The 27,664-nt window shown below is 48.4% G+C and overlaps 2 protein-coding genes across 2 annotated transcripts; both read right to left on the reverse strand.

The window, feature by feature from the left end:
* Positions 1–710: 710 nt before the first annotated feature.
* LOC129335942 (lithostathine-1-alpha-like) lies at positions 711–11,670 on the reverse strand. Its single transcript, XM_054988836.1, has 6 exons — positions 11,601–11,670; positions 10,065–10,143; positions 8,892–9,004; positions 2,903–3,049; positions 2,359–2,479; positions 711–1,479 (listed from the first exon to the last, which is right to left on the reverse strand). Exons 2-6 carry the CDS (start codon positions 10,129–10,131, stop codon positions 1,406–1,408), a joined length of 522 nt encoding a protein of 173 aa, XP_054844811.1. The 5' UTR covers positions 10,132–10,143; positions 11,601–11,670; the 3' UTR covers positions 711–1,405.
* A 6,361-nt stretch (positions 11,671–18,031) lies between these two features.
* On the reverse strand, positions 18,032–27,284 carry LOC129335941 (snaclec rhodocytin subunit alpha-like). The gene is made up of 6 exons (XM_054988835.1): positions 27,205–27,284; positions 25,420–25,507; positions 24,080–24,192; positions 22,040–22,183; positions 21,336–21,465; positions 18,032–18,774 (listed from the first exon to the last, which is right to left on the reverse strand). Exons 2-6 carry the CDS (start codon positions 25,493–25,495, stop codon positions 18,707–18,709), a joined length of 531 nt encoding a protein of 176 aa, XP_054844810.1. The 5' UTR covers positions 25,496–25,507; positions 27,205–27,284; the 3' UTR covers positions 18,032–18,706.
* Between the last annotated feature and the right edge of the window lie 380 nt (positions 27,285–27,664).

Raw genomic sequence — 27,664 nt, forward strand, 5'->3', positions numbered from 1 at the left:
CGCTCCTGCTGGAGGGGGACACATGATGGCAGCCCAAGTTGGAGTTTTGCGCAACATTGTGCAAAACTTGCGTGAGAAAACGTGATCTTCCGTGGTTTTTTTGGCATGTTGCGCGGTGTTCCGGGTTGAGGTAAGCCATGCAGAAACGGCGCTGGAGGGGATTAGGTACTGATGTTGAGTCCAATAAAGACTGTCAAGTTAGGAAACTGTCCAGCTTTCCAGCTGGCTTCATTCCCTGGAAGTTTTGCCTTGTGTATTTATAAAGTACCCTGGGCTAATTCTTCATTTTCACAACGGTTCTCTTATTTTGACGATTGTTTGGGGTTAATAAATGAGTTTTTTCTTCTCATTCTTTCTGGGTATTTTGCATCTCAATCTCATCCTTACAGCAGGGCATGCCCTGACCAAAGAGGGAACTCCCCAAGAGCAGGAAGGGGGCAGAGGGGTGCCAGGTCCCCCAGGGCCCAAACTGGGAAATGGGAGGGCAATGGGGTACTTAACCCCACATATGTGCAAAGCACACTTGGTCACCCACATATTGCACCAGAAAATGATGTCATTTTCTAGTGCAATGTGGAAGCTATGGGTCATGCTGGGGGACCATTCACTAAAAAATATTCCCAAACACTACCTTGGGACTCCCCGCAAGTGCACTCCTGAAACAGCTCCCCTCCCACAGCTGCATAAGCACAAAAGAGACACAGATGGTGTTTCTTGTTCTGAAGTTTTATTCTCAAGGAGTGACAGACATCAAAGAAAGCAGAAGCTGGCTGGAAGGTTCAGAAATCCTGTACATCATGTACCACATCTCATGGGATGAAACAAGACACATCACCCGCTTTATATATATTTTGCCCTCATAGTGCAGATATGCACACCTCATTCACAGAGATGAATTGGCTGATCTGCACTTCCAGCAAAGCTCACCTTCCACACAGCCTAGAGGAAGATTCTCTGGGCAGACATTTTTCTGCTTCACCACTGGGGGGAAGGCGTGCTGTTTTGACATAAAAAGCAGAAGAGCTTCAGATCTGATGGTGCAGATTTCTCTGTGAAAATATCAAATCACTCCCAAGTTGCAAACTTTGCTACTCATCAGCTGAAATTAGAAGCTTGTGGGATTTGGCTTGCAAGTGCTCTGGGCTTCTGCTCTTAACCAAGAGAGCCAGGGCCCCAAGTGTGTGCATGCGTGTGTGTGTGTGGGGGGGATCTTAGGTTGTGATTTGAAAAAGTGGTTGTCACAGGTTAAATTTGGAAGTGGCTCTTCTGACAAGGAGCAAGGAACTAAAATTGTTTCCTTGACACGGCAGCATCTGAGAACTGGAGCTATCATCCAAAGTGGCTGAATTGTTCCTAGACATAGACCTTGCATTTCCATCCTGGATGCTGGGCAGGTACCCAAGGGCTAGTATTCAGCCCTGTACTTGCAGAGGAAGGGCAGGGTGTCATTACAGGCACGTTGCAGCCATTTCTGGGCATCTGCAAGGCAAAAGAGAGAGAATCGTGTTAGGGACTAGAAGCATGTAGACAAGACGGGAAGGCTCGCTGGGGTGTTCTGAAATGAGGCTCTTGGGTGGAAGATGAAAATGCACCCGTGAATGCCGTGGCATGAAGCTTCTGCCCTGGATCCAGAACTCAAGAACACAAATAGACAACCTGCTAACAAAGGACCTAAACTTTGTTTGCACCTGTAACAGTTTAATTCTATGCCTGGAATTATTGAATGCTCCTGGGATTATTTAATGCTGGAATTATTTAACGTGGCTGTAGATTGGTTCATTTTGTACATTCACTCTTTTTATATCCTTGAGTACTTTGTATATTTTTAATGCTATGTGTCACCTTGGGCTATTTTTAAAAATTGTGACTAAGGCATTCTACACAGATGAAATAAAAGAAAATAATAATAATAAAATATTCTTCTTCTGCCAGCCCGGCAACCCAGAGTCCCTCCTCTGTCCCCAGACCAACGGGAAAGCGCTTTGTTCCTGCTGAAGGTCCTCCTGAGGCTTGCACAGGCATTGCCCACACCCATAGTATGTTTTGTGCAGAAGCCATAAGGACCAGAAACATGTCTCAGTTTCCACAAAACGCAAGCCTCGGGACCCCAGAATGCAGAATCCAGCATCAGATGCAAATGCCACGTTAGTCTGCTGCAATGAGGAGCGTAGAGAGTCCGCAGCCCTGCCCTTGTCTCAACCAGAGCATTAAGTTCTCAGGATTCCCCACCACTCTGTCCAGGGGGCCTGTGTGGGCCCAGGGATGTGGCGGGCCAATTGTGAGGGGTGGCAACAGACAGTGCATGCTCCCTCCCTCCTCACACGTCCTTCTCCCGCCCTTCAGACCCCTCTTGCGTACTTGTGTTCCGGATGTTGGTCATGGAGACACATTCGTTGGCAGAAATCGCGCTGCTGAGGGTGCGGCCGTCCCAGAGAGGCAAACTGAGAGGCGAGACATCGCTCCATTCCCAGACCATGTACTGCGGAGGGTGAGAGAGAAATACCCAGTGAGGAAAGGCAAGTGGAGGAGAAGGCAGGCAAGCAGACAATTCTTGGAGCATCTTGAGAGGTTTGGAGCATCTCTTGTGTGCAAAGAGACCAAAGTATTTGGGGCTTTTCATCAGTTGAGAGCCTGCTGAAGGGGAGGGGGGGATGAGAGAATTCATGGTGAGTGACAGGAACAGGGAGGAATCGTTTGCTTTCTCTGAGGGGGGGGACAGGGGTCATCCAATGAAACTGAGAGGCACATCTTCAGGACTGAGAGAAGGAAGTGACACTTCACACAGGCGGGGGCCACTGAACGACCAATTCAGAAGGACGAGAGATTATAGGGTTGCCTCAGGTTGGAACTGAGTTGCCATCTTATCAAACCTTGGGAAAAGAGCCCTGAGTGGGGCACCCACCCCATTGCTGCGTGTAGCCTCCAGGCCGATCCAAATGTCGCTAATCCCCTTTTTACTCAGGTAGGAGGAAATTATTTTCCCCTCATTTGCAAAAAGAATAGAAACCAGGTGAGACTCAGGTCCGGTGTTCAGTCCCTGGCATGTGACCTGCAAAGAGAAGAAAGAAGCAACCCAAGTTACTCGTGGCTCAGACAACAAGCAACACCAGCTAGGGAGCAGCCCCTGCCTCGAGTCCCCAGTGGGAGGTCTGTCTGCCCCAACACAGCACAGAATCCTCAGCTTGCTCAAATGTAGAACCCCTCCTCATCCCCCCCCCTTCCTCATGTGTATCATTGCTGGTGCGTGGCGCCTCCGTTTTCCTGAAGTCTCTAGACCTCTGCACTTGTTTCAATATAAATTACAATAATTACAAAAATGGTGTTTTTTTGTAATTATTGTATTTAATATGGAAACAAACCAAAATCCCCATCTAAACAGCCTATAATGGGAAAAAAACCATGATTTCCTTTCATTTTGTTCCTGTTTCTATTGTAGTTGCAGCTTGTCCTCTGCTGGTCTCACTTGTGTTTTCCCAATAAGGGCACAGAGAGATCTTGGTGTTCTTGGCTGTTGGACTTTGCCTTCCTCTCTCCTTCCGATGCCTGCCCGGCTGTGCCAAACTATTCCTTGCTGTCTGCCCTCCCCTTCCTCCCAATGCTTGCCTGTTGCTCTCCAAGCCTTATTCCCTGTCCAAGAAAATCTACTTCAAGGCCCTGCTTGCCTGCCCAGATGCCCCACCCTCCCTGTGCCACCAAATGCCCTCGCCTTCTCCGCCTGCCTCTTCCTTGTGCTACTCTTCTCCAAGCTACTCTTTGGAATCCATCCTACCAAGCCTCCCCATAAACTTTCATGTTAAGCCTTCCATTGCCTCAAAGAGGGAGATCCATGTATTCTTTCTTTCTGAAGTATGGCAGTATAGATGTCCTAATGGAGCACTATAACCCCTCTGAGTTTTGTCCAGTTTGGACTGTAAACTATAAAGGACCAGAGAAACGGAAGGGGGGGGCGTCTTCCATTGAAACAAATGGGAAATAATAACGAAACAATTATAAAAAAGGAAGTGATAATAAAAAGAGCAATAGCTAAACCAAGTATGAAACATCTCAATGAAACAGTCCCTTTTGAAATTAACAGCAAAATTAAAGAAGAAAACCCAAATCCTATGTGCAAGATTAGCAGTTGCCCTGTACTGCATGGAGCTAAAAGCCGAGAAGTTTTTAAAGCTATGGCTGTTGTGGGTTTTCCGGGCTGTATTGCCGTGGTCTTGGCATTGTAGTTCCTGACGTTTCGCCAGCAGCTGTGGCTGGCATCTTCAGAGGTGTAGCACCAAAAGACAGAGATCTCTCAGTGTCACAGTGTGGAAAAGATGTAGGTCATTTGTATCTACTCAGGAGGGGTGGGGTTGAGCTGAGTCATTCTGTAAGAGTTTCCCAGGGTGTGGAATGCTAATGGCGGGAGGCTTCACTGTAACCTGAGGAGGTTCTTTTGCATATGGATTGGTGCTTGATGTGCTAATCTTCTCTGCAGGGCTATTGTCGAGTATAGAGTGTTTTGTTAGCCTGGTGTTTTTCAGAACTGGAAACCATGCTCTGTTCATTCTTAAGGTTTCTTCTTTCCTGTTGAAGTTTTGCTTATGCTTGTGAATTTCAATGGCTTCCCTGTGCAGTCTGACAAAGTAGTTGGAAGTGTTGTCCAGTATTTTGGTGTCCTGGAATAAGATACTGTGCCCTGTTTGAGTTAGGCTATGTTCAGCCACTGCTGAACAGGTTGTCCAACTCTGCAGTGTCTTTCATGTTCTTTCATTCTTGTCTGGATGCTACGCTTTGTGGTCCTGATGTAAACTTGTCCACAGCTGCAGGGTATACGGTATACTCCTGCAGAGGTGAGGGGGTCTCTACTGTCTTTTGCTGATCGTAGCATCTGTTGTATTTTTCGGGTGGGTCTGAATACTGCTTGAAGGTTATGCTTTTTCATAAGCTTTCCCATCTGATCAGTAATTCCTTTGATATATGGCAAAAACACTTTTCCTGTAGGAGACTGTTTTTCCTTGGTTGTTTGATTCCTCCTGGGTTTGATTGCTCTTCGGATTTCATTTCTGGAGTAGCCATTTGCCTGAAGTGCGTGGTTTAGATGATTAATTTCCTCATTGAGAAAGTGCGGCTCACATATCCGTCTTGCACGATCCACTAATGTTTTCATTATGCCTCCTTTCTGTCGGGGGTGGTGACTGGAGTTTTTGTGTAAGTACCGATCAGTGTGAGTTGATTTCCTGTAGACCTTGTGACCTAACTGAAAGTTTGCTTTGCGGATGACCAAGGTATTCAGGAATGGGAGTTTTCCCTCAATTTCTTTCTCCATTGTGAATTGTATGTTCAGGTGGATGTTGTTGAGATGATTCAAAACCCCCATCAATTCTTCCTCCCCATGGCTCCAAATGATAAATGTATCATCCACAAACCGGAACCAGACACTAGGTTTGTGGGGTGCTGATTCTAGAGCTGTTTTTTCAAAATGTTCCATGTAGAAGTTTGCTATAACTGGGCTGAGTGGGCTCCCCACGGCCACCCCATCCATCTGTTCATAGAATTCGTTATCCCATTGGAAGTAACTGGTTGTCAGACAATGATGGAATAAGGCTGTTACATCCTCTGGGAAAATCTGATTAATCAGTGCAATAGTGTCTTTTACTGGAACCTTGGTAAACAGGGATACAACATCTAAAGCGACAAGTATGTCTTGTGGATTGAGTTTCAGAGAACTGATTTTGTTGATGAAATCTGCTGAATCTTTGATGTAAGACGAGGTTTTCCCGATGTGGTCCTGCAGGAGATCGGCCAGATGTCTAGCTAATTCATATGTTGGTGAACCAATGGCACTCACGATGGGTTGGAGTGGGACTGAATCCTTATGTATTTTAGGGAGTCCATATAGTCTAGGTGGCTGTGCTTCTGTCTTGCATAGTTTTCTGTGCGTGTCGGGATGTAGTGAGGACAACATCTTTTCCACACTGTGACACTGAGAGATCTCTGTCTTTTGGTGCTACACCTCTGAAGATGCCAGCCACAGCTGTTGGCAAAATGTCAGGAACTACAATGCCAAGACCACGGCAATACAGCCCAGAAAACCCACAACAACCATCGTTCTCCTGCCGTGAAAGCCTTCGGCAATACATTTTTTAAAGCTAGTTTGTATGGCATGACTTGAGCACATTTTTGCCCACTTGATGGGCTTTTCTTCACACTTGATTTATTCCTGACTATCTTAGCACTCAATCTCTAAGCACTGGGTACGGGTCTTCCGCATGTCTGCCCTCCTTTTGCACGTTTACAGTTGTGGAGTCAGTTTATTTTGTTCTGCACGGGCCTTGAATAATCAGGATTTTCAAGAGAAGGTGCTGTTATCATTGGCTGCACCATCGGTGATGTTTCAGCACACAACCTCTTTTATTTTTTGCGTAGGCTTAAACCACTGTCTCTATATATGGGCTGATTTTTTTAAAGAAAAGATCACTTCAAAGCATACTGGAGCATCTCGTCACTGGATAAGTTGCAGCTCTCAGCATTTTTGCAGCAGAACATGGCTTGGCACAATTTATCAGTGGTTTGACTTTGCAGTTAACACACATTGTTCCATTAAGTCAAGACTATGGCATAACTGACCCACTCCCCCTATATTTCAGGGACATTCCACATATTATCCGGTTTCTTCATTTCCAATAAGGTGGTTTCAGGTGGGCAGCTAGGTTGGCCTGCAGTAGAAGAACAAGATCCAAGTCCAGTGACATCTTAAAGACCAACAAGATTTCGATTCGGTTTCGTTTTCGCGGCCATGTCGGACGCTCCTCTCGGCAGGTCCGAGAAGAAGCGGCCGAGCAGCCTGACCGGCGGCTGATCTGCAAAGGTTAGCCCCCAGGACTCCCAAGGAGGGAGTCTGGGTCCGGGACGCAACGGGAAGAGCCCCCTGGGAATCGAGCAGGGGGTTAATTGCCCGTCTGTCCCCATGGAGGCCGGCAGATGTGCGCGGCACCTTGTGTGCTGCCGGGCCACGGAGAACGGCAAAGAACAGGACTAGGCGGAAGCCTGTAAGTAAGCGGATCCCTTCTGTTACTACAAGCGCATGTGAAGGAGTGGTGGGATCTGAAGTTAAGAAGACTCGGATTTCTTCCCCCTCGCAGAGTCTCGGAAGATTGGCGCCCCCCCCCTAAAATGGCAGCAAAAAAGCAGAGTCCTGCTCTGGGCAAGTCAATTTCGGCTGCCCTGCAGGGAAGAGGCAAGTCACTTGAGGACTTGGTGAAAAGATCGGTTATCGAAGCCATAAAACCCTTTGTTGACAAGTTGAATGCAACAGATCAAAGGGTGGGCTTAATTGAGAGCGATGTGAAAGCCATCAAGGAAGTAGCGGGGGGGCAGAGAAGTCTGCTCGGGAAAATGCGTCACTTATGAGAGCAACGAACAAGGAGCTAAAGTTGGTGGAAAACCAGCTGATTGGGCTGCAAGTGGAGCGAACACAGACCATTTTGCGTCTCCAGAATGTTAAAGAGGAGGAAAACGAGGATTTAATGGATCTTGCTTCGGAACTACTGGCGACACCCGCGAGGGCAACTAAAGAAGAAGTGAAAAGCGCCATTTTGGGAGTCCGTCGGGCTTCTTCAAAATATGCAACGAAGCGGCAGCTGCCTCGCGAGATTGTTATTGAGTTTTCATCTAGAAGGGTCCGGGACACTATTCTATATAACTCATATAATGCGGACTTGGACTTTCTGGGAAATAAAGTCAAGATACTGAAGGACGTTCCATTTTTAGTTCGGAAGAGAAGAATTAAGTATAAAAGGCTGGCAGCTCTCTTGAGGGAACGTGGCATAAAGTACAAACGGCTATTTCCGGAAGGAATCTGGTTCAGTTATAAAGATCAAGCTTACAAGATTAATTCGGAAGATCAGCTAAGGGATTTTGTGGACAAAAATCAAGAATTTGGGCAAAACACCAAGCAAAAAGAAGAAGATTCGAAGCCTGAAGGGAGGGGGGAGGCAACGAGCGCTGCGGCTGTAGCTGCTCAGAGAGAACTGCGTCCGAGGCCCAGGGGGGGGGGGGAGATTTAATTTGAACTGTAATTTGTATTTTGTAAGATCAACCATTCCATCATTACTTTATTAAGGTTAATTTTTAACTATGGCAGTATGAAGGGAAAGCATTGAAGTGTAGTGTTTAGTGTTTGTATGTTGCCTTCCCCTTTTTTCCACCCCCCCTTCCCTTTCTTTTTTTCTCCTTTTTTCCCTCCCATTGTACTATTGTAGTTTTTTGTAGTTTACTGTTTTAGATAATAAAATAAAATAAAATAAAAAAAGACCAACAAGATTTCCAGGGCATAATTTTTTGATCCAGAGGAGTTAGCCGTGTTAGTCTGTCGTAGCAAAATAGAAAAGAGTCCAATAGCACCTTTAAGACTAACCAACTTTACCGTAGCATTAGCTTTCGAGAACCACAGCTCTCTTCATCAGATGCATCGTCAGATGCATCTGACGAAGAGAGCTATGGTTCTCGAAAGCTTATGCTGCAATAAAGTTGCATCTGATGAAGAGAGCTGTGGTTCTCGAAAGCTTATGCTACAGTAAAGTTGGTTAGTCTTAAAGGTGCTACTGGACTCTTTTCTATAATTTTTTGAGAGTCAAATTTCAAATCTGACAAAATGAGCTTCAATGTCTGCCCATTCAGCCAGCTTGTTCCCTGCCTTGCACTGGCTCCAAGGATTCACCTGCTCCAAGTTCAGGTGAACAGGCAGAGATTCGGCTGCCCCAGAACCGTGATCATAGCAGTAGACCCTCAACAGAAGCTGTGTGATGCCTCTTGCCTGGCCAGGCTTCTGGTGCCTTCCCCTGAATTCCACTTGCCTCTCCCCACATCACAGAACAAGCAGAACTCCCCCCCCCTCCGCCCTCCTCAGCAGCACAGACCTCTGCAAGATGCCAGGAGACGAAGTAGCTGTTAAATATATAGCAGAACTGTTTGTAGTAGAGTGCGCCCGGAGCACATCGAGCACGGCCCGCCGCTGTGCCGTTCTTGGCACCTGTAAGAGATGGAGGATGATTTGGGAAGGGAGCAAGAACCACAAACAACTGCACTTCCAACAGGATCCAAGCTCAGCAGCCTTCCTGGGCCAAGCACAGCCCCACTCGGAAAGCACTTTCTACGCAGTGAGCAGGGCCAGGCCATAGCTTGGAAATGTCCGCTCTTCTGTCCCTTTAATGTTTCCAATCAAGCCGAGCTGCTGCGGCCACAGCTTCCCCATCATATCCTTTTCTGGAGGTGTTTAGTCCACCTCTTCCTACCAACTGGGCAGCCCCAGGCTACACAAGGGATGTGCAAGTCAAATGTTTCTGGACATGGAACGTGTTGAGATGGGACGCACAAACAGAAGCACAGCCTGGCAAGTCTTTCAGAGGGAAAATTGCCTCAAAGACGTAAGGATTTGGGATGGGGAGAAAAGTTGGGACCTTTCGTTTCCCAGGTTTGAGCAGAAACGGCTTACATTGGAACTTTTACAATGTGTTTGTGACCCAGTTATAATCTGATGAAGGGCCAGCCTCTTCTGACATCCCTAAACATCCCCCCCCCACACACACTACTGTGGTGCAAAGTTGTGACCGTGAGTCAGGAGGATAATAGAGTCCCCAGGTGTTTTCCTTCCTTTCAAAGAAGCCCGGGACACAGAAAACAAGCAGGTGTCTCCATGCTGAATAACTTCTCGCCAGTGCCCCAAACAGCCCCCCGTGCTACATTTCTATGGGTCCTGCTCTGCTTGCCATCCTCCAGGTGGGGCCTGGAGATCTCCCAGAATTGCAACTGATCTCCAGACAACAGAAATCAGCTTTGGAAGGTGGACTCCAGTAGCTTTGCTCCCTCCCCAACCCCCCCAAATCTCCAGTAATTTCCCAACCCAGAGTTGGCAACCCTACTCAATGGCACAGGAACTGGGCTGGGGAAGGGGACAAACAAGGACAAGGCCTGTAGCTCAAACAAATATCCACTGATTACAGTTCAGATGACTGATAGGTTTGGATAACATGATGAGATCAGAGCAAAGCACAGAGTTCTTGGCTTGCTCAGCAATCTCTCCCGACACCCACCTTCCACCACAGGGTTAAAGATGAGGCAGCCCAGGAGGCAGAGGCCAAGGTAGACCGCCTGTCCCATCTTCTGGTTCTCCTGCAACACAAGGAGGGAGAGACATTCCAGGTTACTTCCCTGGCCCACAGACAACAGCCACTCATCCCCTGGGAATGACTTTCAGAATGGAGGTCCCACTAAACGGACCCTCCAGGGTCTCATGCTGGAAAGCTGGAGTTCTTGAAAAGCCACTGCTACGTTCCTTGTCAAGGCAGTCCCCTGTGCAAGCACCGAGTCATAGGGGGATGTCGCATCCTGACATTTTCTTGGCAGACTTTTTGTTATGGGGTGGTTTTGCCATTGCCTTCCCCAGTCATCTACACTTTACCCCCTGGAAACTGGGTACTCATTTTACCGACCTCAGAAGGATCGAAGACTGAGTCTACCTTGAGCCAGCCACCTGAACCCTGCTTCCGCCAGGATCGAACTCAGGTCGTGAGCAGAGCTTGGGCTGCAGTACTGCCTCTTACCACTGCGCCACGGGGCACCTTTTTCTTGTAACAAGTAGTAGCCACATTGGAGCCACTCTGTACAATCACAGAAGAGGGTTGCGAAGGGCTTTCCTTCGGCCCAACAGGCTCAGATCGTGGCATGCAAACGTTAATAAACAGCGACAATGAGCCACAAATGCCCTCAAAGGTGGGACCAACCAGAGCTGGGGCCAGTTTGGAGGGTCCCATCTCAGAGCAGAATGGAAAGTTTGAAAAGAAGTCCTGCACAGAGCATGCGAAAAAGATCCAAACTGAACTCCAGCTAGTACTGCTGCTGGAAAAGAAAATGCAATCAGGGGCTGCCTGAACAGAAGACGAGGGTCTAGATGAGATGACAGGAACGAAGACTTCCGCTCTGTTCTGCACTGGCCACGTCCCACCTGGGGTCCTGCGTTCAGTTCTGGGCACCCTATTTTAAGAAGGACAGGGACCACTGAGAGTGTGCCCAGAGGAGGGCTGGCAGGATGGGTAGGGGCTGGAAGCCGAGCCCGATGCAGAAAAGTTAAGCAAACGAGGCATGCTTATCCTCAAGCAAAGCAGACTCGGGGGGGGGGGGCACGACTGCCATCTTCAAATGTCTGAAGGACTGTCTCATAGATTATAGAACAAGCTTTCTTATTTTTCTACAGTGGACAGGATTAGAGCCAACAAGTGGAAACTGGAACGTGGGCATTGTATGAATATTGGAAGAAATTTCTGAATGGTGCTAAGAGCTATTAAAGAACGGAACAGACAGTGTCAGAAAGTGCAGATTCTCCTTCATTGAAGGTTTTTAAGCAGAGGCGGAATGGCCATTTATCAGGGACGCCGTAGCTGCATTTCCCTACACTGAGTAGGAGTTGGTCCCATTCAGTTTGCATGAATGAGCTGGGCTGGTTTCTGTTGGCAGCTTATACCAAGCCGAACTTCCCTCTCCCAGTCTTTAGCATCACCAGCTTTGTCCAGCAGAGCCAAAGCAAAAAGAAAACCCAATAAGGAAAAAGATGTGGAGATCTAAAACCTTACCTGCCTGTTGGTTTCTTTCCTGGGTAGCTGATCCGGGTGGATGCAGGGCGGTACCTAGGGAGTCCTGCCTCCTTGGAATATTTATAGGAAGAGAGGCAGTGATGAAAGCTTCTGAACCAGCCATCCCAGGTATCCAGGCTGCTCCAAAGTCCAGAGAAATCTAGGCCACACCCTCATCTATTTGGCAGATTTCCAGGAAAATTGGAGTGGGAAAAAAGCACCTGGGACAGGAGAGAGGTGGCCTGCAAGGTCAACACAAATGTCGATATCCTGAATTGCCGAGAGGTAATCCGGGACCATTTTCCCGATTGCCCGATAGCAAGCGGATTGCTCCATCGTAATGTAATTTCGGAGGATCTCATCACACCCGATGCAGATTGCATGCCCCCGTCTCATCCTTTGTAGCGGTGCGGCTGCTCCCCAGCTATTCTGTGCTTATCCTTGTTTGAAGTGGAGAAAGATTTGCTTCTTGAACGGCTGCCTCTGGGAGCTGTTTGCAAGTTTGTTTCTATGGTATTGGCTGCAACGTGCATTCATTTTCTGACGCCTTTTCTGCCTCTGAATTGCTTGGTAACCCTTCGATGCTTACAGGTTGCCGATCTCATCCCATGGGCTCTAACCTAACACCAGCAATAAAGTGTGCCTTCATGTGTTTCGCAGGGAGGGCTTGAAAGGTCAAGTCCTAATAAAGGTACTACATAGCTTTAGACACACACACAAATTATGTGTGACATGAGTTGGCTCACAGGTGCCAACAGTAACACATTCAAGCAGGACCAACCTTTAAATTGATCCATGTGGTTCCAAATGATGCATGGGGTGGGGGGAAGGGGCTTCGGGCTTCTCTCCCATGCCATGTTTGCTACCAGATTGGCACCTGGAGCCCAAGCAAGGTTCAAACAGGCGCTGCTGCAGCCATTTCTTCTGGCAAAAAAGGCACAGGACGGGACGCCTGAAGCTCGCCCTTCCCCCTTGCAGTGACGGAGAGGTTTCTCAGGGTTAGTCCCTGGGGAGAATGTGTGACTGAGAGCCAAACTACAAGTGACGCCTGACACAGGTTGGACACTAGTCGGCTTCCCTCAAGCTTTGATGGGAAATGTAGGCACACCCTGGTCTTGCAGCTGTAATGGAGAGCCAAGCTGCAAGACCAGGACGCCTACATTTCCCATCAAAACTTGAGGGAAGCCGACTAGTGTCCAACCTGTGTCAGGCGTTACTTGTAGCTTGGCTCTGAGAGTCAGGTCAGGCACCTGTGACACAACTTGCTACACATACCATGTATTTTTGCCCTTAGAAATTGCCTGCGTGGCAAAATTGTTTCCTGCTTTCTTACTTCCTTCCAGAAACTGGACCAGGAACATCTTTGCAAGGCTACGAAGGTAAAGATACAGGAGCAACCTCTGGCCTGTCATTAAGAGATAAGGGGGGTGGCGATGCGGGGAAGGGTAAAAGGGCTTCAAACATTGCTGTCTCCGTGTTATCTTTATTTAGAAGAGGCAATAAATTAATTAGTCCTGGTTACAACAACTCACACGGCATAGAACAAAGCAATGAAATGTTTGCTGGGTTAGAACCAAGCGGGATGAATCAGGTGCTGGAAGGCTGCCTGTACAGGAGCTCCTGGCCACTGTCCTGTCTGTTATGTGCCATCAAGTCACTTCTGACTTATGTCAACTCTATGACTTAACAACCTCCAAAATGCCTGATCATTTACAGCCACTGGACTCGAATCTTGCTCTTCTGCTGAAGGGCGACACAGCTGGCCGCCACCTGAAACTGTTTTCTAATAATAATAATAACATTCGACTTAAGAGAACACTTGTGTTGCGTAAAGTATAATCAGAACCTGAGTCGCTTTCAATGGCGGCGCCACATAAAGCACCTTATAATAGTTGCTTTTTGAGATTGCTGTAGCTTGTACCAGTGTGGCCCGATTGACTAAGTCCAGAAGAGGATTTATAAGCTAAAGGCAGCTGGGAAAGCTGGAAAAGGACCTGGGCAGATCATGAGAGGGAGGGCAGGAAGGGTTACATCAATGCTTAGTTCTCGACGTGGCTCCTTCTTACATGCCATGGGTAATACGGATCACTCCTTGGGGTCAGGTAGCCATTTTACCCAGGCCAATTTGACTAGGGATCCTGATGGTGTTTTGCTATCTTCTAGGCATGGAGTTTGGGTCACTGGGGGTGTGTATGGGGGGGGGGGGGGAAAGAGGAGGTAGTTGTGAATTTCCTGCATTGTGCAGGGGGTTGGACTAGATGACCTTGGAGGTTTCTTCCAACCCTATGATTCTATTTTTAGCCACCATACAAACCTGCTTTTCTAGCAGAAAGGCCCTGAGTCCAGTAAGACTCCCAGATGAAGGCCTTATTCCATCCCGAGTAAGAAGCAACCCCCTTATTGGAGGCTTATTCAAAGAAGTGTAAAAGAAATGCAAAAAAAAATGTACGAAAGAGTGTGTCAGTCACACACGGCATTTTTCTCGTGCTCTCTCACTTACACCAGTGCAGCTGGATAAAAAGGACTCAGATCTCTCCAAGGGCCTCTCCTTCTCACCACAGCATTCTTCAAGCCCTTCAGCAGCAGAGAATGGCTGGCGGGGAGATCAGGGACTTGGGGACCATGAACCAGAGCTACCAAAGTCCTTTGTCCCTAGACTAATGTCAGGCTACCTACCAGTAAGCTCTGTTGCCAACCATTGCTCCAAACAGCAGCGGGGGGAAATAAAAAACAAAACCCAGCAATGTCACCAACGTTGTCACCAATGAACCAAGGTTGTTGGTACGCAGAATTGACAAAGGGCAGTGCTAGGAAACACCAAGTTTCCAGCAATTCCTAGAGCTACCATTTGTCATTCTGAGTTATACCTGGAAGTGATGGAATAACGTCAGTGATGTTGCACCCATTTCCCCACCCCCAGCTCTCCCACTAGTTGCAGTGCTCAACTTGGCAACACTATTTGCCTCCCAAACCCATCCTGAAAGGATCAAGGGCAGACATGTTTTCTTGGGAAGCCTGCAGCTGCTCTGCCGCAAAGCACCTAGTCATGTACTTCAAGCCTATATTTGGCTGGTTTCTAGGGTGGCCAGCCTCCAGCTGTTCTCCCTGTAGGACAACTGACCTCCAGACTGCAGAGCTCAGATCCCTTGGAGAACTTCAGAGAGCAACTTTATGGCATTGCAGCTCCTCTGAGCTCCCTCCCCCCCCCCTCTTCAATTCTCTAGAAATTTCTCAGCCTGGAGTTGGCAACCATACTGGGACCAGTTTCACAAGAGAATTGGTCTCTGGAATTGATGGCTAAGCCTGTGCCAAAGGTATTTAGCCTGGGCCCTGTTCTGAACACGGCTGGATTCTGGAAGAAAAGACATCTTTGGGAGGGCCTTTTCCTCCCCCGTGAATGACTGTCGTCTCCTAGGTCTCTACACACCAAATCGTTCAGGGCTGGGAGCCTCTGGGCAAAGGTGCAGGCAGGATTCTCAAATATAAGGACTGAGCACACAACCTATTTCTTTTTTATGGGTGGAGGGGGGACCTCTCCTTCTGAGGTGTTTCACATTATCTGATATCTAGGGTTTCCAGTCCCCCACTGGGGGCAGGGACTCCCCCGCTCCCACCCTCCACCCTCCCGCCCCCACATACCTGGCTGGCAGGGGGGACACACCTCCCAGGGCACACTCCCAGGTGGCACAGTGCACTCCAGCACATCATAGGAGCCCAATTTGGGCCAGGTTCATGCCTGAATCAGCTAGATTCAGGCCATTTTGGGCTGGATTTCTCCACGAATCAGCTTGAATTGGACCACTGTGGAGTGTAGCAAAAAGGCCGTGCTCTGCAGCAGCCCGATTTGGGCCAATTCTGGCTGAATTGGGCCTGATTCAGACCGAATTGGGCCCAATTTGGCCCAAACCCCACTGCTGCGGAGCATGGCAGAGCTCCCACGCTCCACAGTGGCCTGATTTGGCCCCCGTGGAATGCAGGAAAGCTCTCAGGTTGGCATGTGACCATGCGTGATGGGATCACTTCCAGGAAGTGACATCATCATGCAATCTAGGAACATGTGTTTGCTCCATGTGCACATGAGGAGAACCAAGAAGGTAGATGCCGGGCCTCCAACCTCCCACCCAGGGGGTCAGGGGACCTGGCAACCTTACTGACATCTGATCATCCGAACTGGAGATGTTGGGGATTGAATCTGGGACCTTCTGCGTGCAAAGCAGATGATTTCCCATTGGTTCTTAGTACCTCATCAGAACTTAAGAAGAACCCTGTGGATCAGACCAGAGAGCCAGCTAGTCCAGCATCCTGGAAAGGGACCCTGTGCACCATCTCTGCCTGGTGCAAAGGATTCAATTAAATGTATGCCTTTTTCTTGCATCAGTTCCAGAGCAATTTGGGGGGGGGACGATAGCTGCGGTGGCCATCATGGCCATTTCCACATGTCCTTAAAGGGACGGCCCACTCACTCAACACTGGCGGCTTTCCCCCTTGACTCTAGATGTGTCCATTTTTAAAACTGTTGCAGGCTGTTTGGCTTTAGGGTTTTTTTGGTGCCTTTTCTGGGATTGCATATTCCACGGTCCCTGAAAAGGTGCCAAAAAAATGAAAGCCAAACAGCCCGCAACCATATTGCAAATGGAGACGTCGCCAGTGTTCTGTGGTTCTGTGAATGGGCTGCCCCCATAAGGACATGCAGAAATGGTCCAAGTTTTGAGCATGACCATAAATGGAGGGCTCTGCATGAATGCTGAAGTTGCCCAGAAGTATCTTTCTGGAGATCTTCAAAACCAGGCTAAGGAGCACCTCCACTGGCTTAGGCAATTCACCTTCTGGATCAGATCAGTGGTCCATCTAGTTTAAGCAGTGAGCGTACCAGCAAGACATCTTCACCTGCCCATGTACTTCAGCTCTAGGTTCAGGCAATCAACACTAGCAAAGGTTTGCACGGGAACCTATTGAAGGAGGAGAATTCCATTGGTGTCTGTGTGCAGCCACATCTGGAATACGAGGTGCAGTTCTGATAGTCTCAAAGGAGATATCAGCATTAGAAAGGGTGCAGTAAAGGGAAACCCAAATGACTTTGGAGTAGCTTCCCTGCAAGGGAAGTCCAAAGACTGGGGCAGCAACACTGGATGCCTTTACTTCCTGCTTCAGGGTTTCCCCCGGACCATCTGTTGGCCACAGGGTGAAATAGGCTGTCGTTGCTACACAGATCTGGATGTCATCCAGCAGGTCTTATCTTATCTTTTGTAGCAGTGAACTGTCCATTATTAGTATTAATAATACCAAGGGTTGTGATACAGATTTTCTGCCCGTTTCCTTCTCCCCCATGCCTCAAGCAGGAATTTAGAGAAAACGTTTCATGTGGGAACAAGGGATTAAAGAAAAACCGTAAGATAAGGATAGGGAAAACAGGTGGGATATCAGACACGGCAATATTAGAAGGGCACGCAGCGGACAAAGGGAAGGATCCTGCAGCTAACAGCTGTGTCTTTCCAGGTCACTGCAGGGCCCTGTGTCCCTGGGCAAGGCCTGTTGCCTGCAGACATCAGCCTTTTGTCCAGTAAACAGTATCACTGCATAACCGATGTCCCTATTTAGTGGTGTTGCATCTACGTATATGTCAAAACCAGATGTTGTGATGGCCACTCACTCATCTTTGTTTCTAAAGACAAATCAATGGAAGATACGTCTACCGGGGATTCAGCTATTATGCTGCATCTCTGAATACTAAACATTGGAGACACGAGTGCGGCAAGGAAGTTGTCTCCATACCCTGATTTGGGAGCTCCAGAAAGTGTCTGTATGGCTGGACAAGGTGGTTTTTTGGTCTGCCAAGCTCTTCTTATGCCCCTAGGTCCACTTCCACCAAAAGAAATTCCTTTGAAAATGTTTCTGTGGCTCTGACTTTTTAAACTACCCTTCCCGGCTACCATTGTATCTCCCGACACGTGTTCTTCACGTGTCAGATGTCTCATGTAGGAAGACTCTGTGTGTGGGGGGGGGGGGCGGGCGTTATTTTGCCGATTTTGCTGTTCCACGTGGAGCTGCAAAATCAGTGAAAACTCCCTTCACGTGCAGTTTTCTTGCAAGGTCATGGTACTGGGGGAGGGCAGGAGCTACTCCGAGCTCATTTGAGCTCTCTTTTTTTTAAAAAAAGAAGCAGTTCCCCTCAGCTGATACGTGACTTGGGGGCACGTTAAAACCAGGGCACGCTCATGCAGAAACATATCGTCTAGAGCCGCCCTCAGAAGAAACTGAGAAGTGAGCAGAGCAAAACACGTAAAATAACACAATTTTAATGAAATTCTGATGGGATTAGCAAAAGGAAGTCAAGCTAAACTTTTGAGCATTCGGGGACAAGGAGACTCCATGTAGCCCACCCACCCACTCTACTCAAAGGCTGGATCATGACAAAGGAGACACTCTCAGACTTGTATGTTCAGCAGAGAATTTATTATCATTCCATCAGCAAGAGACAGCACAGAAGGCAGGACCAGGCCAGAGAATCAAGAAGCATCGAGGGGCTTCACTCACAACTCTTCAAAGGGCACTTTTAAATTCATAGACAGGTTTGATCTATGTTTTAATGTGCAGCTTGGAAGCTCCACCCACAAACTGCAGAGCACAAATGCACATGTTCTATACAAGAGCTGAATGGATCTTATTTTAGGCAAAATGTGAATTCAGCCAGGAGGAACCTTCTTCACATAAGAACGTACTCTGGTTTGTAGCATTTGGTAGGGATTTTGAAGTTTGTGCAAAAGATTCAACTTTTGTCTTTACTGATGGTTCATAGAAATAAAGGCCCTTATACTGGTCTAGAAGACTAACAATACAAATCCTAAGAAAGAAGATGCTACTCAAGTCTACTAAACGGGGCTGACCCCCAGGACAGTGTTTTTAGGATTGCACTGAGCGTGAGAGAGGGATCTATGCAGGTTAATAAAGAAGTTACTTGGAAAAAGAGAGAATCTCAGGAAAAGGACAAGCAATCACTTCAGTGACACCACATCCTCCAAGAATTTGAATCTTTAGCTGATGGAGCTTCTATCCCCTTCAGGTCGCTGAGGCTGGGTGCTGGCTGGGGTGCCATTCCAGGCCTAACTCTAGGCCTTATATTTGCATACGTAGGGCCAGGAGACGGCACAGTTGTACTGTAACCATCTGGAAGAAGCTGTAGGAGGAAAAGATTGCTTGTTAGGGGGGAGATGCATTTGGAGCATACAAGGAAACTCAACATGACAGAGGATTTCATATTTCTTACTCTTGCTGTCTTTGTACGTTAGTAAAGAACTGTTGCAAATTAGATCGGTATTATATGCTTTATAGATTACTAGAAACAAAGCCCGTTGTGGGAAAAAATACAACGGGCTCTAGAAAGGGGAGAGCGGACAGGCAGACATGCCCTCCTCCATTGCTGATCCTGGCCAGTGAAGGGGGGGGGGGTCATTGCCACCTGCTGCATACCTGATCTCAGCAACACGAAGGGCCGGTGGGCTTTGCTACCTGCTGCATGTCTGATACAGGCTGGGTGAAGGGGGGCAGGCATTGCCACCTGCTCCACTCCTCCTAGTCCCAGCTGGGTGAAAGGAAAACGGGCATTGTCTTCCGCTCTGTGCCTGATTACGGCTGGGTAAAGAGGGACAGGCATTGCTGCCTGCTCCAAGCCTGATCCCAGCCGGGTGAAGGGGATGGGTGGGCATTGCCACCTGTTCCCTGCTGGGTGAAGGGAGAGCAGGCACTACCTGCTGCTCCTCACCTGATCCTGACAGGCGAACACGGGTGATGGGCTTTGCTATGTGCACTGTTCCTGATCCCAACTGGGTGAAGGGGGTGTGGGCATTGCCAACTTATCTGCTCCTGATTCTGGCAGGTTGAAGGGGGGTGGAGATTGCTGCCTGCTTGGCGCCTGATTGCGACAGGGAGAAGATGGGGTGGGCATTGCCGCCTGCTCAGTGCCTTATTCCAGTAGGTTGAAGGGTGCGGGCACTGCCACCTGCCACATTTCTTGTCCCGGCTGGGTGAAGGGAAGAAGGGAATTGCCTCCTGCTGTGTCTGATCCCACCCAGGTGAAGGCGCTGGGCGGGCATTGGCACCTGCTCCACTCCTGATCCCACCTGGGTGAAGGGGGGGGTGGGCATTGCCACCTGCTCTGCTCCTAATACCAGCTGGGTTAAGACAGAGAATGGGCACAGCCACCTGCTCCACTCCTGATCCCAGCTGGGTGAAGGGGGGGGCACTACCACCTGCTCCGCTCCAGATACCAGCAGGTTTAAGGCAGGGGTGGGCATTGCCACCTCCTAATGCCAGTTGTGATAGGGAGGGGGTGGGTATTGCCACCTGCTGCGCTCCTAATTCCAGCTGGCTTAATGGGGGATGGGCATTGTCACCTTCTCCGCTCCGGATCCCACCTGGGTGAAGGGGGGTGGGCATTGCCACCTGCTCTGCTCCTAACACCAGCCAGATTAAGGCGCGGGGAGGGCATTGCCACCTGCTCTGCTCCTGTTCTCTGCTTGGGCATCCCATCATGGCACGTTTTCTGGAGTGATATGGTGAGTTACCTGGGCTTTCCTTTGCGGCAGCGCCCTCTGGTGGTGCACCAGGGTATAAAGTGAGTTGTCTGAAACACGCTTACTCAATTATATATATAGATATGAATTTTGGTATGCATAAACGTCATATACATCATATATAAAATCTTCACAGTAGGCATATAAGATATAAATGGCTGCAAAACCTGCTGCAAAACCAGCTGGAAAAGCAATGAAAGAGAGGAGGCAGGTCCCTGGAGAGATGGGATATAAACAAAGGGCCCCCCTTAGAGAAGGAGGTCTTGTTCCAGGTGCTCTTCTCAAAAGGTTCACCTGGCAGTGTCTTCATTGAGTATGAGGCACCATCCACTCTTTCCTTTGTTTTCATTTATATGTTTTGTTCATACATAAATGGTATATCAAACATAACAGCATTCAATTTATATACCATCCCTCAAGACAACTTAACACCCACACAGAGCGGTTCACAAAGTATGTCATTATTATCCCCGCAACTGAACACCCTGCGAGGTGGGTGGGGCTGAGAGAGCTCTGAGAGAGCTGTGACTGAACCTAGGTCACCCAGCTGGCTTCAAGCAAAGGAGTGGGGAACCAAACCCGGCTCTCCAAATTAGAGTCCTGCTGCTTTTACGTTCTACTGCACTGAACTGGCTCTCACGGGAGGGCCCCATCAGATAAAAACATGCGCATAGTGGAGGCACCCATGGCTGGTCAGGGAGGTATTGGCTCCTACAGTTCCAGGAGAAACCCCAGCCTTGTAGGGGGAAAAATATGAAAAAGTAACAAAAAAGTTTTTTTGAAAGCAAACAGCGATGCCTGTAGATGTTGCAGGAAATAAATGGCAATGTCCAATCTTGCCAGGTAGCCAGGGGGAGGGAACACAGGGTGGTTTGCGGGGGGGGGGGGGGCTCAAGGAAGAAAAATTAAGTAATTAGGTGAGTGAACTATTAGAGCGAGGGAACACCATGCAGGGAGATGTAGGGGGGAGCAGGCAGGAAGGGTACTGTACCAGCCGAAGGGAAGAAGAAGGAAGTGGGCACAAAGACACAAAGAACAACGCGAAGCTCTGAGCCCTGGGTGCTCAGAGCCTGTGTCATGAAAGCCATGGCAAGGCAGCAAAAGGTTTCTCTTTATCAGGGCCCTTCCCTCCTACCACATGACTGCTAAGAACCTCCATACGTACATGACAAATACTGGACATTGTAGAGGGCGATACACTCGGAGGAAGACACGGAGCTGCTGGGGCTCCGGCTGTCCCAGAGAGAGGACCCAGAGTTGTATAGGGTTCCATCACTCCATTCCCAGATTAGTCTCTGTTGAGAGAGAAAGAGAAAATGATGGTAAAGAAAGAGACTTGAGAACTTCTGGCCTTTCATGGGTAAGAAGGAGTGGCAGGCGGAGCCCTGCGTGACATTTAAATCTGAGGCTTAGAGGAACACGCGGCCCCCGGAATCTCAGCAGGACTCTCAGGATTTAGATTTGAGGCCCAGCCCCCACTGCTCCACATTTTGTCCGGATAGCATACAGAGGGGCAACGTGGTCCTCCTCACTGAGCAAGCAAGGATAGGACGGTGGTTCGTTTCCACTGGAAACGGCTGGTAATGCCCTGGCTGTAACTGGCAATAGGTTGCACCCAAGCTCGGATGCTGATCCTGCCCAGAATGCCTTGTGGAAAACAGACCCACCCTCTCATCCCCCTCCAACTAAAACACAACATGGCATCCGCAGTGCTGCTTCTGCCACCCCAAATGTACAGTGCCCTCAAATGCGGAGGGATTGAGGGGGCTGGTACAGGTGTGAGAGAACAAGCCAGCCCAAAGCTTATTATTCAAGTGTTCGAAACAGAGATAAGGAAAGAAATGAAGAGAGTCCGAAGTGGGAACCTACATTGAAATTCGGTGTAGCGTTAAGACCAATCCAGACATAGTTGGTGGAGCTACGCTGCTTGATGTAAGCCGAGACGAGTTTTTCCTCCCTCATGCTGGGAAAGGAAGCCAGGTGCCCTCCGTGTCTCAGGATCTGACATGCGGCCTGCCAGGAGAGAACCGAATGTTACTCATGAAATCACCAGACTGCTGCCGCCACAAAACAATGCCCAGCGCCCAAAGAGGCAATTTCTGGCAGCAAAAGGGTGAGTGGAGAAAGAGTGCTAAACTTTCCCCTTCTCGTTGCATTCCTGCGGATACTCTGGGCTTCCTCCATGGTTCTTCCCCCCAAGGTTGCCAGGTCCAGCTCGGGAAATTCCTGGAGATTTGGGGGGTGGAGCCTGGAGAGGGCGGGGTTAGAGGAGGGGAGGGGCCTCAGTGGGGTATAATACGAAAGAGTTCACCCTTCAAAGCAGCCATTTTCTCCAGGGGAACTGGTCTCTGTTGCTTGGAGATCAGTTGTAATTCTGGGAGATCTCCAGCTATCACCTGGAGGCTGGCAACCCTGGTGATTGAGCTCTCATGACCAGATGTGCTCAGGGCAGCACATGTAACCTTCCTTGTCCATGTGAACAGGGCTCAGGCCCAGGTTCAAATGGAGGGAAATGAAATCCTGACGCTCAGAGGTCAGGGATCAAAATGAAAAGTGACGGCACTCCAAAGCAAGCTCAGAAAAGAAAATGGAGGCTGTAATACTTTTGAATATTCAGAGACGAGTTTGTTGTGGAGAGCCAGGTTTATAGGCAAGCTGTCAGAGCGATGCTTCAATACATTTCTGGACCACATGGCCCATCGATACCAGCTGCCATTCTGGCACCCACACAGCACTTGCCCCCATGGAGCTGGGAATAATAGACAGGGGGAGCAAGCAGAGAAGGGAAAGGAGTAGGGTTGCCAGCCTCCAGGTAGTGGCTGGAGATCTCCCGGAATTACAACTGATCTCCAGGCCACAGAGAACAGTTCACCTGGAGAAAATGGCTACTTTTGGGGGTGGACTCTATGGAACTATGCCATGCCAAGATCATTTCCCTCCCCAAACCCCACTTTCTCCAGGTTTCACCCCCCAGATCTCCAGGAATTTCCCAACTTGAAGCTGGCAACCCTAGAAAGGAGACATTATTTTCTGCATTGGGGAATTGTTGGGGTGGTTTACCCCCTCATTTCTCAGACTGGCACGGAGGCAAAGCGGGTAATCCTCCAGCAATTCCAGACAGTAACCCCAGAGAGGGAGTGAGGCTGGGTTGGATTAGAAACCAGGATACCCAAAGAGCAGGCAAGAGAGTAAAATAGCGCAAGGAAACCTTTGGCATGGAGGGAATAAAGAATGCTGTTCTCTAGACCATAGACTTGATTGTGTCCAAATATAATAATAACTAAGCTTATATGCCACCCTTCTAGACAGATTAGTGCCTCACCCAGAGCGGTGAACAAGTTAGTTTTATTATTATCCCCACAACGCGGCTGGGGAGCTGGGCTGAGAGGAGTGGCTGACCCAACGCCACCTACTGAGCTCTTGGCAGTAGTGGGATTCGAACCAGTAGAGTGCTGATTCACAGCTGAACCACTTAACCACTGTCCCCAATATCCCCAAATATCATATCTGATTCTCAACATGGCTCAATCTGCAGATAGTTAAATTGAGAGATTGGAACTATAAACAGACAAGACAGATCTTTCTATAAACCTTAAAAAATGTCTCGGGTTTGCAGAAAAATCTGAAATTTAATTTTCCTTACAGTGCACTAACGTGGGTGGGTTCTAAAGGTAGCTCACAACCACGACACTGGACTCAAAAGTTCTGCCAGGCTTTGTGTTTTCGACGAAAGTATTTGGGGTTCAACTTTTTGCATTTAGAATAATTCAAAAGTAGAATGAAGAGAAATCATTTGATGAACACGCTCGTGAAACTGGCCTTTTGAAGCAGGGGGATTACACATCCCTCTACACACACTTGTTCCCTGACCCCTTTTCTCTCCCCGTTTCCCCCCTTGGCAACACTTACCTCGGCTTCATCCCATGTCCTTGAAGTTCCAAAAAACTCGTAGCAGTTCTGTCTGTAATAAAGTGCCCCAGAAGGACATGGAGACTTCTCAGCCACTTCTGCATCACTGGTGTCTGGAAGCAAGGAAGAAAGGAGCTCTTTAGCTGTGCAAATGCTTTGGGGACAGAGAGAGAACCAACCATTGGCAATACCCAAATAATTAAATCCTAAAAATTACGCAAGACAGACAGAACCCATTCAAGTGACCTGTTTTTCTCTGCCCTGCCCCACTTCCCTGGGGTGTGGCTGTTTGTTTGTTTTTTTTAAAATTGAGGAGGAGCCTCAGAGAACACTAGAAATGTATGCCTCTTCATTGCACTTGCTTTATTTACAGGTTTGTATACATTATGTACAGTCCATCTTTCTTCCTGAAGCTCAAGCTGAATTGCATGAGTAAATCAATACAATCAATGGCTTGGACATATTCAATATATACCAGCAGAACATAAATGGATGAAAAGAGGAATTCCTACAGAGATGACAATTCCTTGGAGAACAGGTTGTATAGCCATGACTGTAAAGGGCACCCCTCCTCCCATCTCAGTGCAATCTCTCTCTCTCTCTCTCTCTCTCTCTCTCTCTCTCTCTCTCTCTGTCTGTCTGTCTCGCCATTCAGTCTCTTTCATTTGCATCTAATTCATTTCTTAGCCACTTCTCCATTTACAGCGCTTCAATCAGCTTCAGTAAAATCAATAAAAATGAGAGAACAGTGGAAATAAAAGCTGAAAAGACTAAAACACTGAAGCAGCAGATAACGAGGCATAAAAATCCAGCATGCCAAATCAACAGAAACAGTAAATATTCCCTGAAGCAGAACTTCTGCAGGGGAATTCAGAATACGCACTAGCAACAGGCTCCAGGGAATAAAATCGATTTCACCTGGTGCTGGTTAACTGCTGTTTCCCTGGAACCAGCATCTTCCTCTCTTCACCCTGTCCCCCTCCCATTCCTGCTGTCTATCAGAGTCCAAGACCCCTGATCCTGGAACATCACCTGTAAATAAGTGGGGCCTGGAGATTTCCCAGTACTACGACGGATGTCCAGGCCACAGGGAGCAGTTCCCCTGGAGAAAACGGCAGCTTTGAAGGGCGAGATCTGTGGCATCACATGCCTGTTGACGTCTCTCCTTCCCCAAATTCTCCCCAACTCATTGTCCACCCTCAACTCTCCAGGGATTTTCCAACCCAGGGTTGACAACCGTACCACAAAGCTGGTTAGAACTGTCCGGATCAACCCGCAGTCATATAATGGGACGAGAACAAAAGGAAGGCAGCAATTTGATTGATGGTCCCAACACTCACCTTCCACTGGGGTGCTGCTTGACCCAATGATGAAGCAGCCCAGGAGGCAGAGGCCAAAGTAGACAACCTGTCCCATCTTCTGTTTCTCCTGGAAAACGACATGTCATGTGAGCAACATCCCACCACATCCCTCCTGATCAGTAACTCTTGGTCATCTGAGAGCCTGCCTGGAGCTCTCTGGCTCTGCAGCAGCCACACAAAGGCATTTATGAACTGCACAAGAAGAGAGCTCCCTTAGGCCTCCCTTGCAAAAGAGGGGGGTGGCTTTCTCCAGCCTGGCTGGCTCCCTAGAATAGAAACATTGCAGGCCATCCAAGCAGCCCTTCAGTGTTCAACCGGAAAGGTTGCAAGCAAGTGTGAGTGAATGTCAGGCTATGGATGACAGAATAGAGCAGACAGATCTCTGGGCTGTTGCATCAAGACACAAGTTCCTGATTAAATGACTTTTATTCAGAAATCAAATCATTTCCATATGCAGGTCCACAGCTTGCTTAGAAACGAAAAAGCTTCTAGGCAGTACAGCTTCCTTGAAAGGAATGGGGCTTAAGGAATGTACAGGTATAAATACTCAAACAGTCCCCCCTCCCTAACCCACAACTTTGAGCAGGAAAAAGTCAGGGAATCTTTGCTGGAGTTTATACTAGAGCTAGACAAGGCAGAGGCATAACAGTAATAGTAACATTTCAGACAGTCCAGGGTCATTTCAGGGAGCTTCAGAGAAATACCGAGATTACGCAGCTGAGTTCTTCTCAGGCAGGGAGGGAGAGAAACGAAAGCGATGCACACAGCCTTTCCGATATGAAATCAAACCATAGTACAGACAATTGTACAGACAATTATCACCCCCTAGAACAATGACATGGATGGATGGGGACAGACATACAGTAGACCTATGGACCTGTATATAGAACTGATTGGTGGTTCATATGGGAGAGCACAATCGTTGTCCGTTCCCCCGATTTCAGGCAGCTCAGGGGCGCCAAAATGTCCTCTGCCCCCACAGTTTAGGCATAGTTCTTGCCTCCATCACGCTTCTCTCCCCGTTTTGGAGATAGGAGCTTTTGGACCCAGCGCAGCCCGGGCCCTGTCTGCCGTGGTCGGCCTCTTCGCCCCAGCCTGCTGCTGCACTCTAACTAGCTGTACTACTTGGGTTCTGTTTTCGACCTCACATGCCAATTGGATCCAACCCAGTAGGGTTTGCGGGTCGTCCTGCATTGATGCTCTATCCAGCAAGTCCGCATTTAATCCATTACGGAAAAGTTCAAAAGTGAGGATTTTGTGGTTGCACTCACTGAGGGTGAGATTGACTAGTCCCACATGACACCTGGAGGCTTTGGGTCTAGCAGAGGGTTAGAGCCATACTTACCAACGATGTGTTGGAGTAATGGTCTGGATTGTTTCCGGCAAGTTCATGCACAACACTTCAATATGTACCCTGGAACTGATGTGCGTTTATCTCTAAGGAGTGGCTGAGCTGTCCTTTATTGTTCTTTTCTGGATGAAGACCTCTAAATAAACTGACCCAGTACTTTTTTTGCATGGGTGATTTTTGTCTCTTTTGGCCCCGTACCTGTTCAGGTTTTCTTCTGAATCGCAGGCAATTAATTCTCCCTTCAGATTTCAGAAAAAACTTCAGAAAAAGTGCAGGCAGAAAATTCAGAAGAGAACCTTTGCAACACTGCATCGGAACATTGCTCCATTTTATTGGTTACCTACTTTCCCTGGCAGTGCCTAAGCAGAAACTCAAACCCAAAGGGGAGATGGGATGAAGATGCCAAATCTCACCTGCTTGCAGTTCCCTTTCTGGATGATGTGGAATGGATGGAGGGCAGTCCCAGGAAGAAGCTGTGCAGGGTGGACCTGCTCCCAGGCACATTTATAGGAAGGGAGAGGGTGGTGATAATGCCTGAACAAACGAATCCAATTGTCCAACCAGCCCCCAAAGCAAACAGACATTTAGAAACTGCCTCCATCCATTTTGCAGATGTTCCAGGAAATTTGGCACAGGGAAAGGCCCTACAGAGGGATGCCCTACAAGGCCACGTGGCACCCGCACAGTTGCCACGGTAGTGGTATGTTACGGCATGCATCAATGGGATTCCATTTCCCAGAATTACTCGTGCTTCTAGGTTTCCATGAAGGACTTTGGAAATTCATAGACTCCTTGGTCCAGTGTTCATGTTATAAAGATGATGTGGCCATCATAACATCCATTATCACTGAATTCCACAATTTAATTACTCGT

This window comes from Eublepharis macularius, chromosome 9 (genome assembly GCF_028583425.1).
Source record: "Eublepharis macularius isolate TG4126 chromosome 9, MPM_Emac_v1.0, whole genome shotgun sequence".
In the NCBI taxonomy this organism is placed as follows: domain Eukaryota; kingdom Metazoa; phylum Chordata; class Lepidosauria; order Squamata; family Eublepharidae; genus Eublepharis; species Eublepharis macularius.

Excerpts from the sequence above, each read along its gene's own strand:
- LOC129335942 (XM_054988836.1), bottom strand. The coding sequence starts at position 10,131 with ATGGGACAGGCGGTCTACCTTGGCCTCTGCCTCCTGGGCTGCCTCATC. Across the intron at positions 3,050-8,891 it reads TCTCCTGGCATCTTGCAGAG|GTCACATGCCAGGGACTGAA; the intron begins GTCTGTGCTGCT and ends TTCTCTTTGCAG. Across the intron at positions 1,480-2,358 it reads GACCAACATCCGGAACACAA|ATGCCCAGAAATGGCTGCAA; the intron begins GTACGCAAGAGG and ends TTTGCCTTGCAG.
- LOC129335941 (XM_054988835.1), bottom strand. The coding sequence starts at position 25,495 with ATGGGACAGGTTGTCTACTTTGGCCTCTGCCTCCTGGGCTGCTTCATC. Across the intron at positions 21,466-22,039 it reads ACGCTACACCGAATTTCAAT|AGACTAATCTGGGAATGGAG; the intron begins GTAGGTTCCCAC and ends CTCTCTCAACAG. Across the intron at positions 18,775-21,335 it reads CAATGTCCAGTATTTGTCAT|CTTCTTCCAGATGGTTACAG; the intron begins GTACGTATGGAG and ends TTCCTCCTACAG.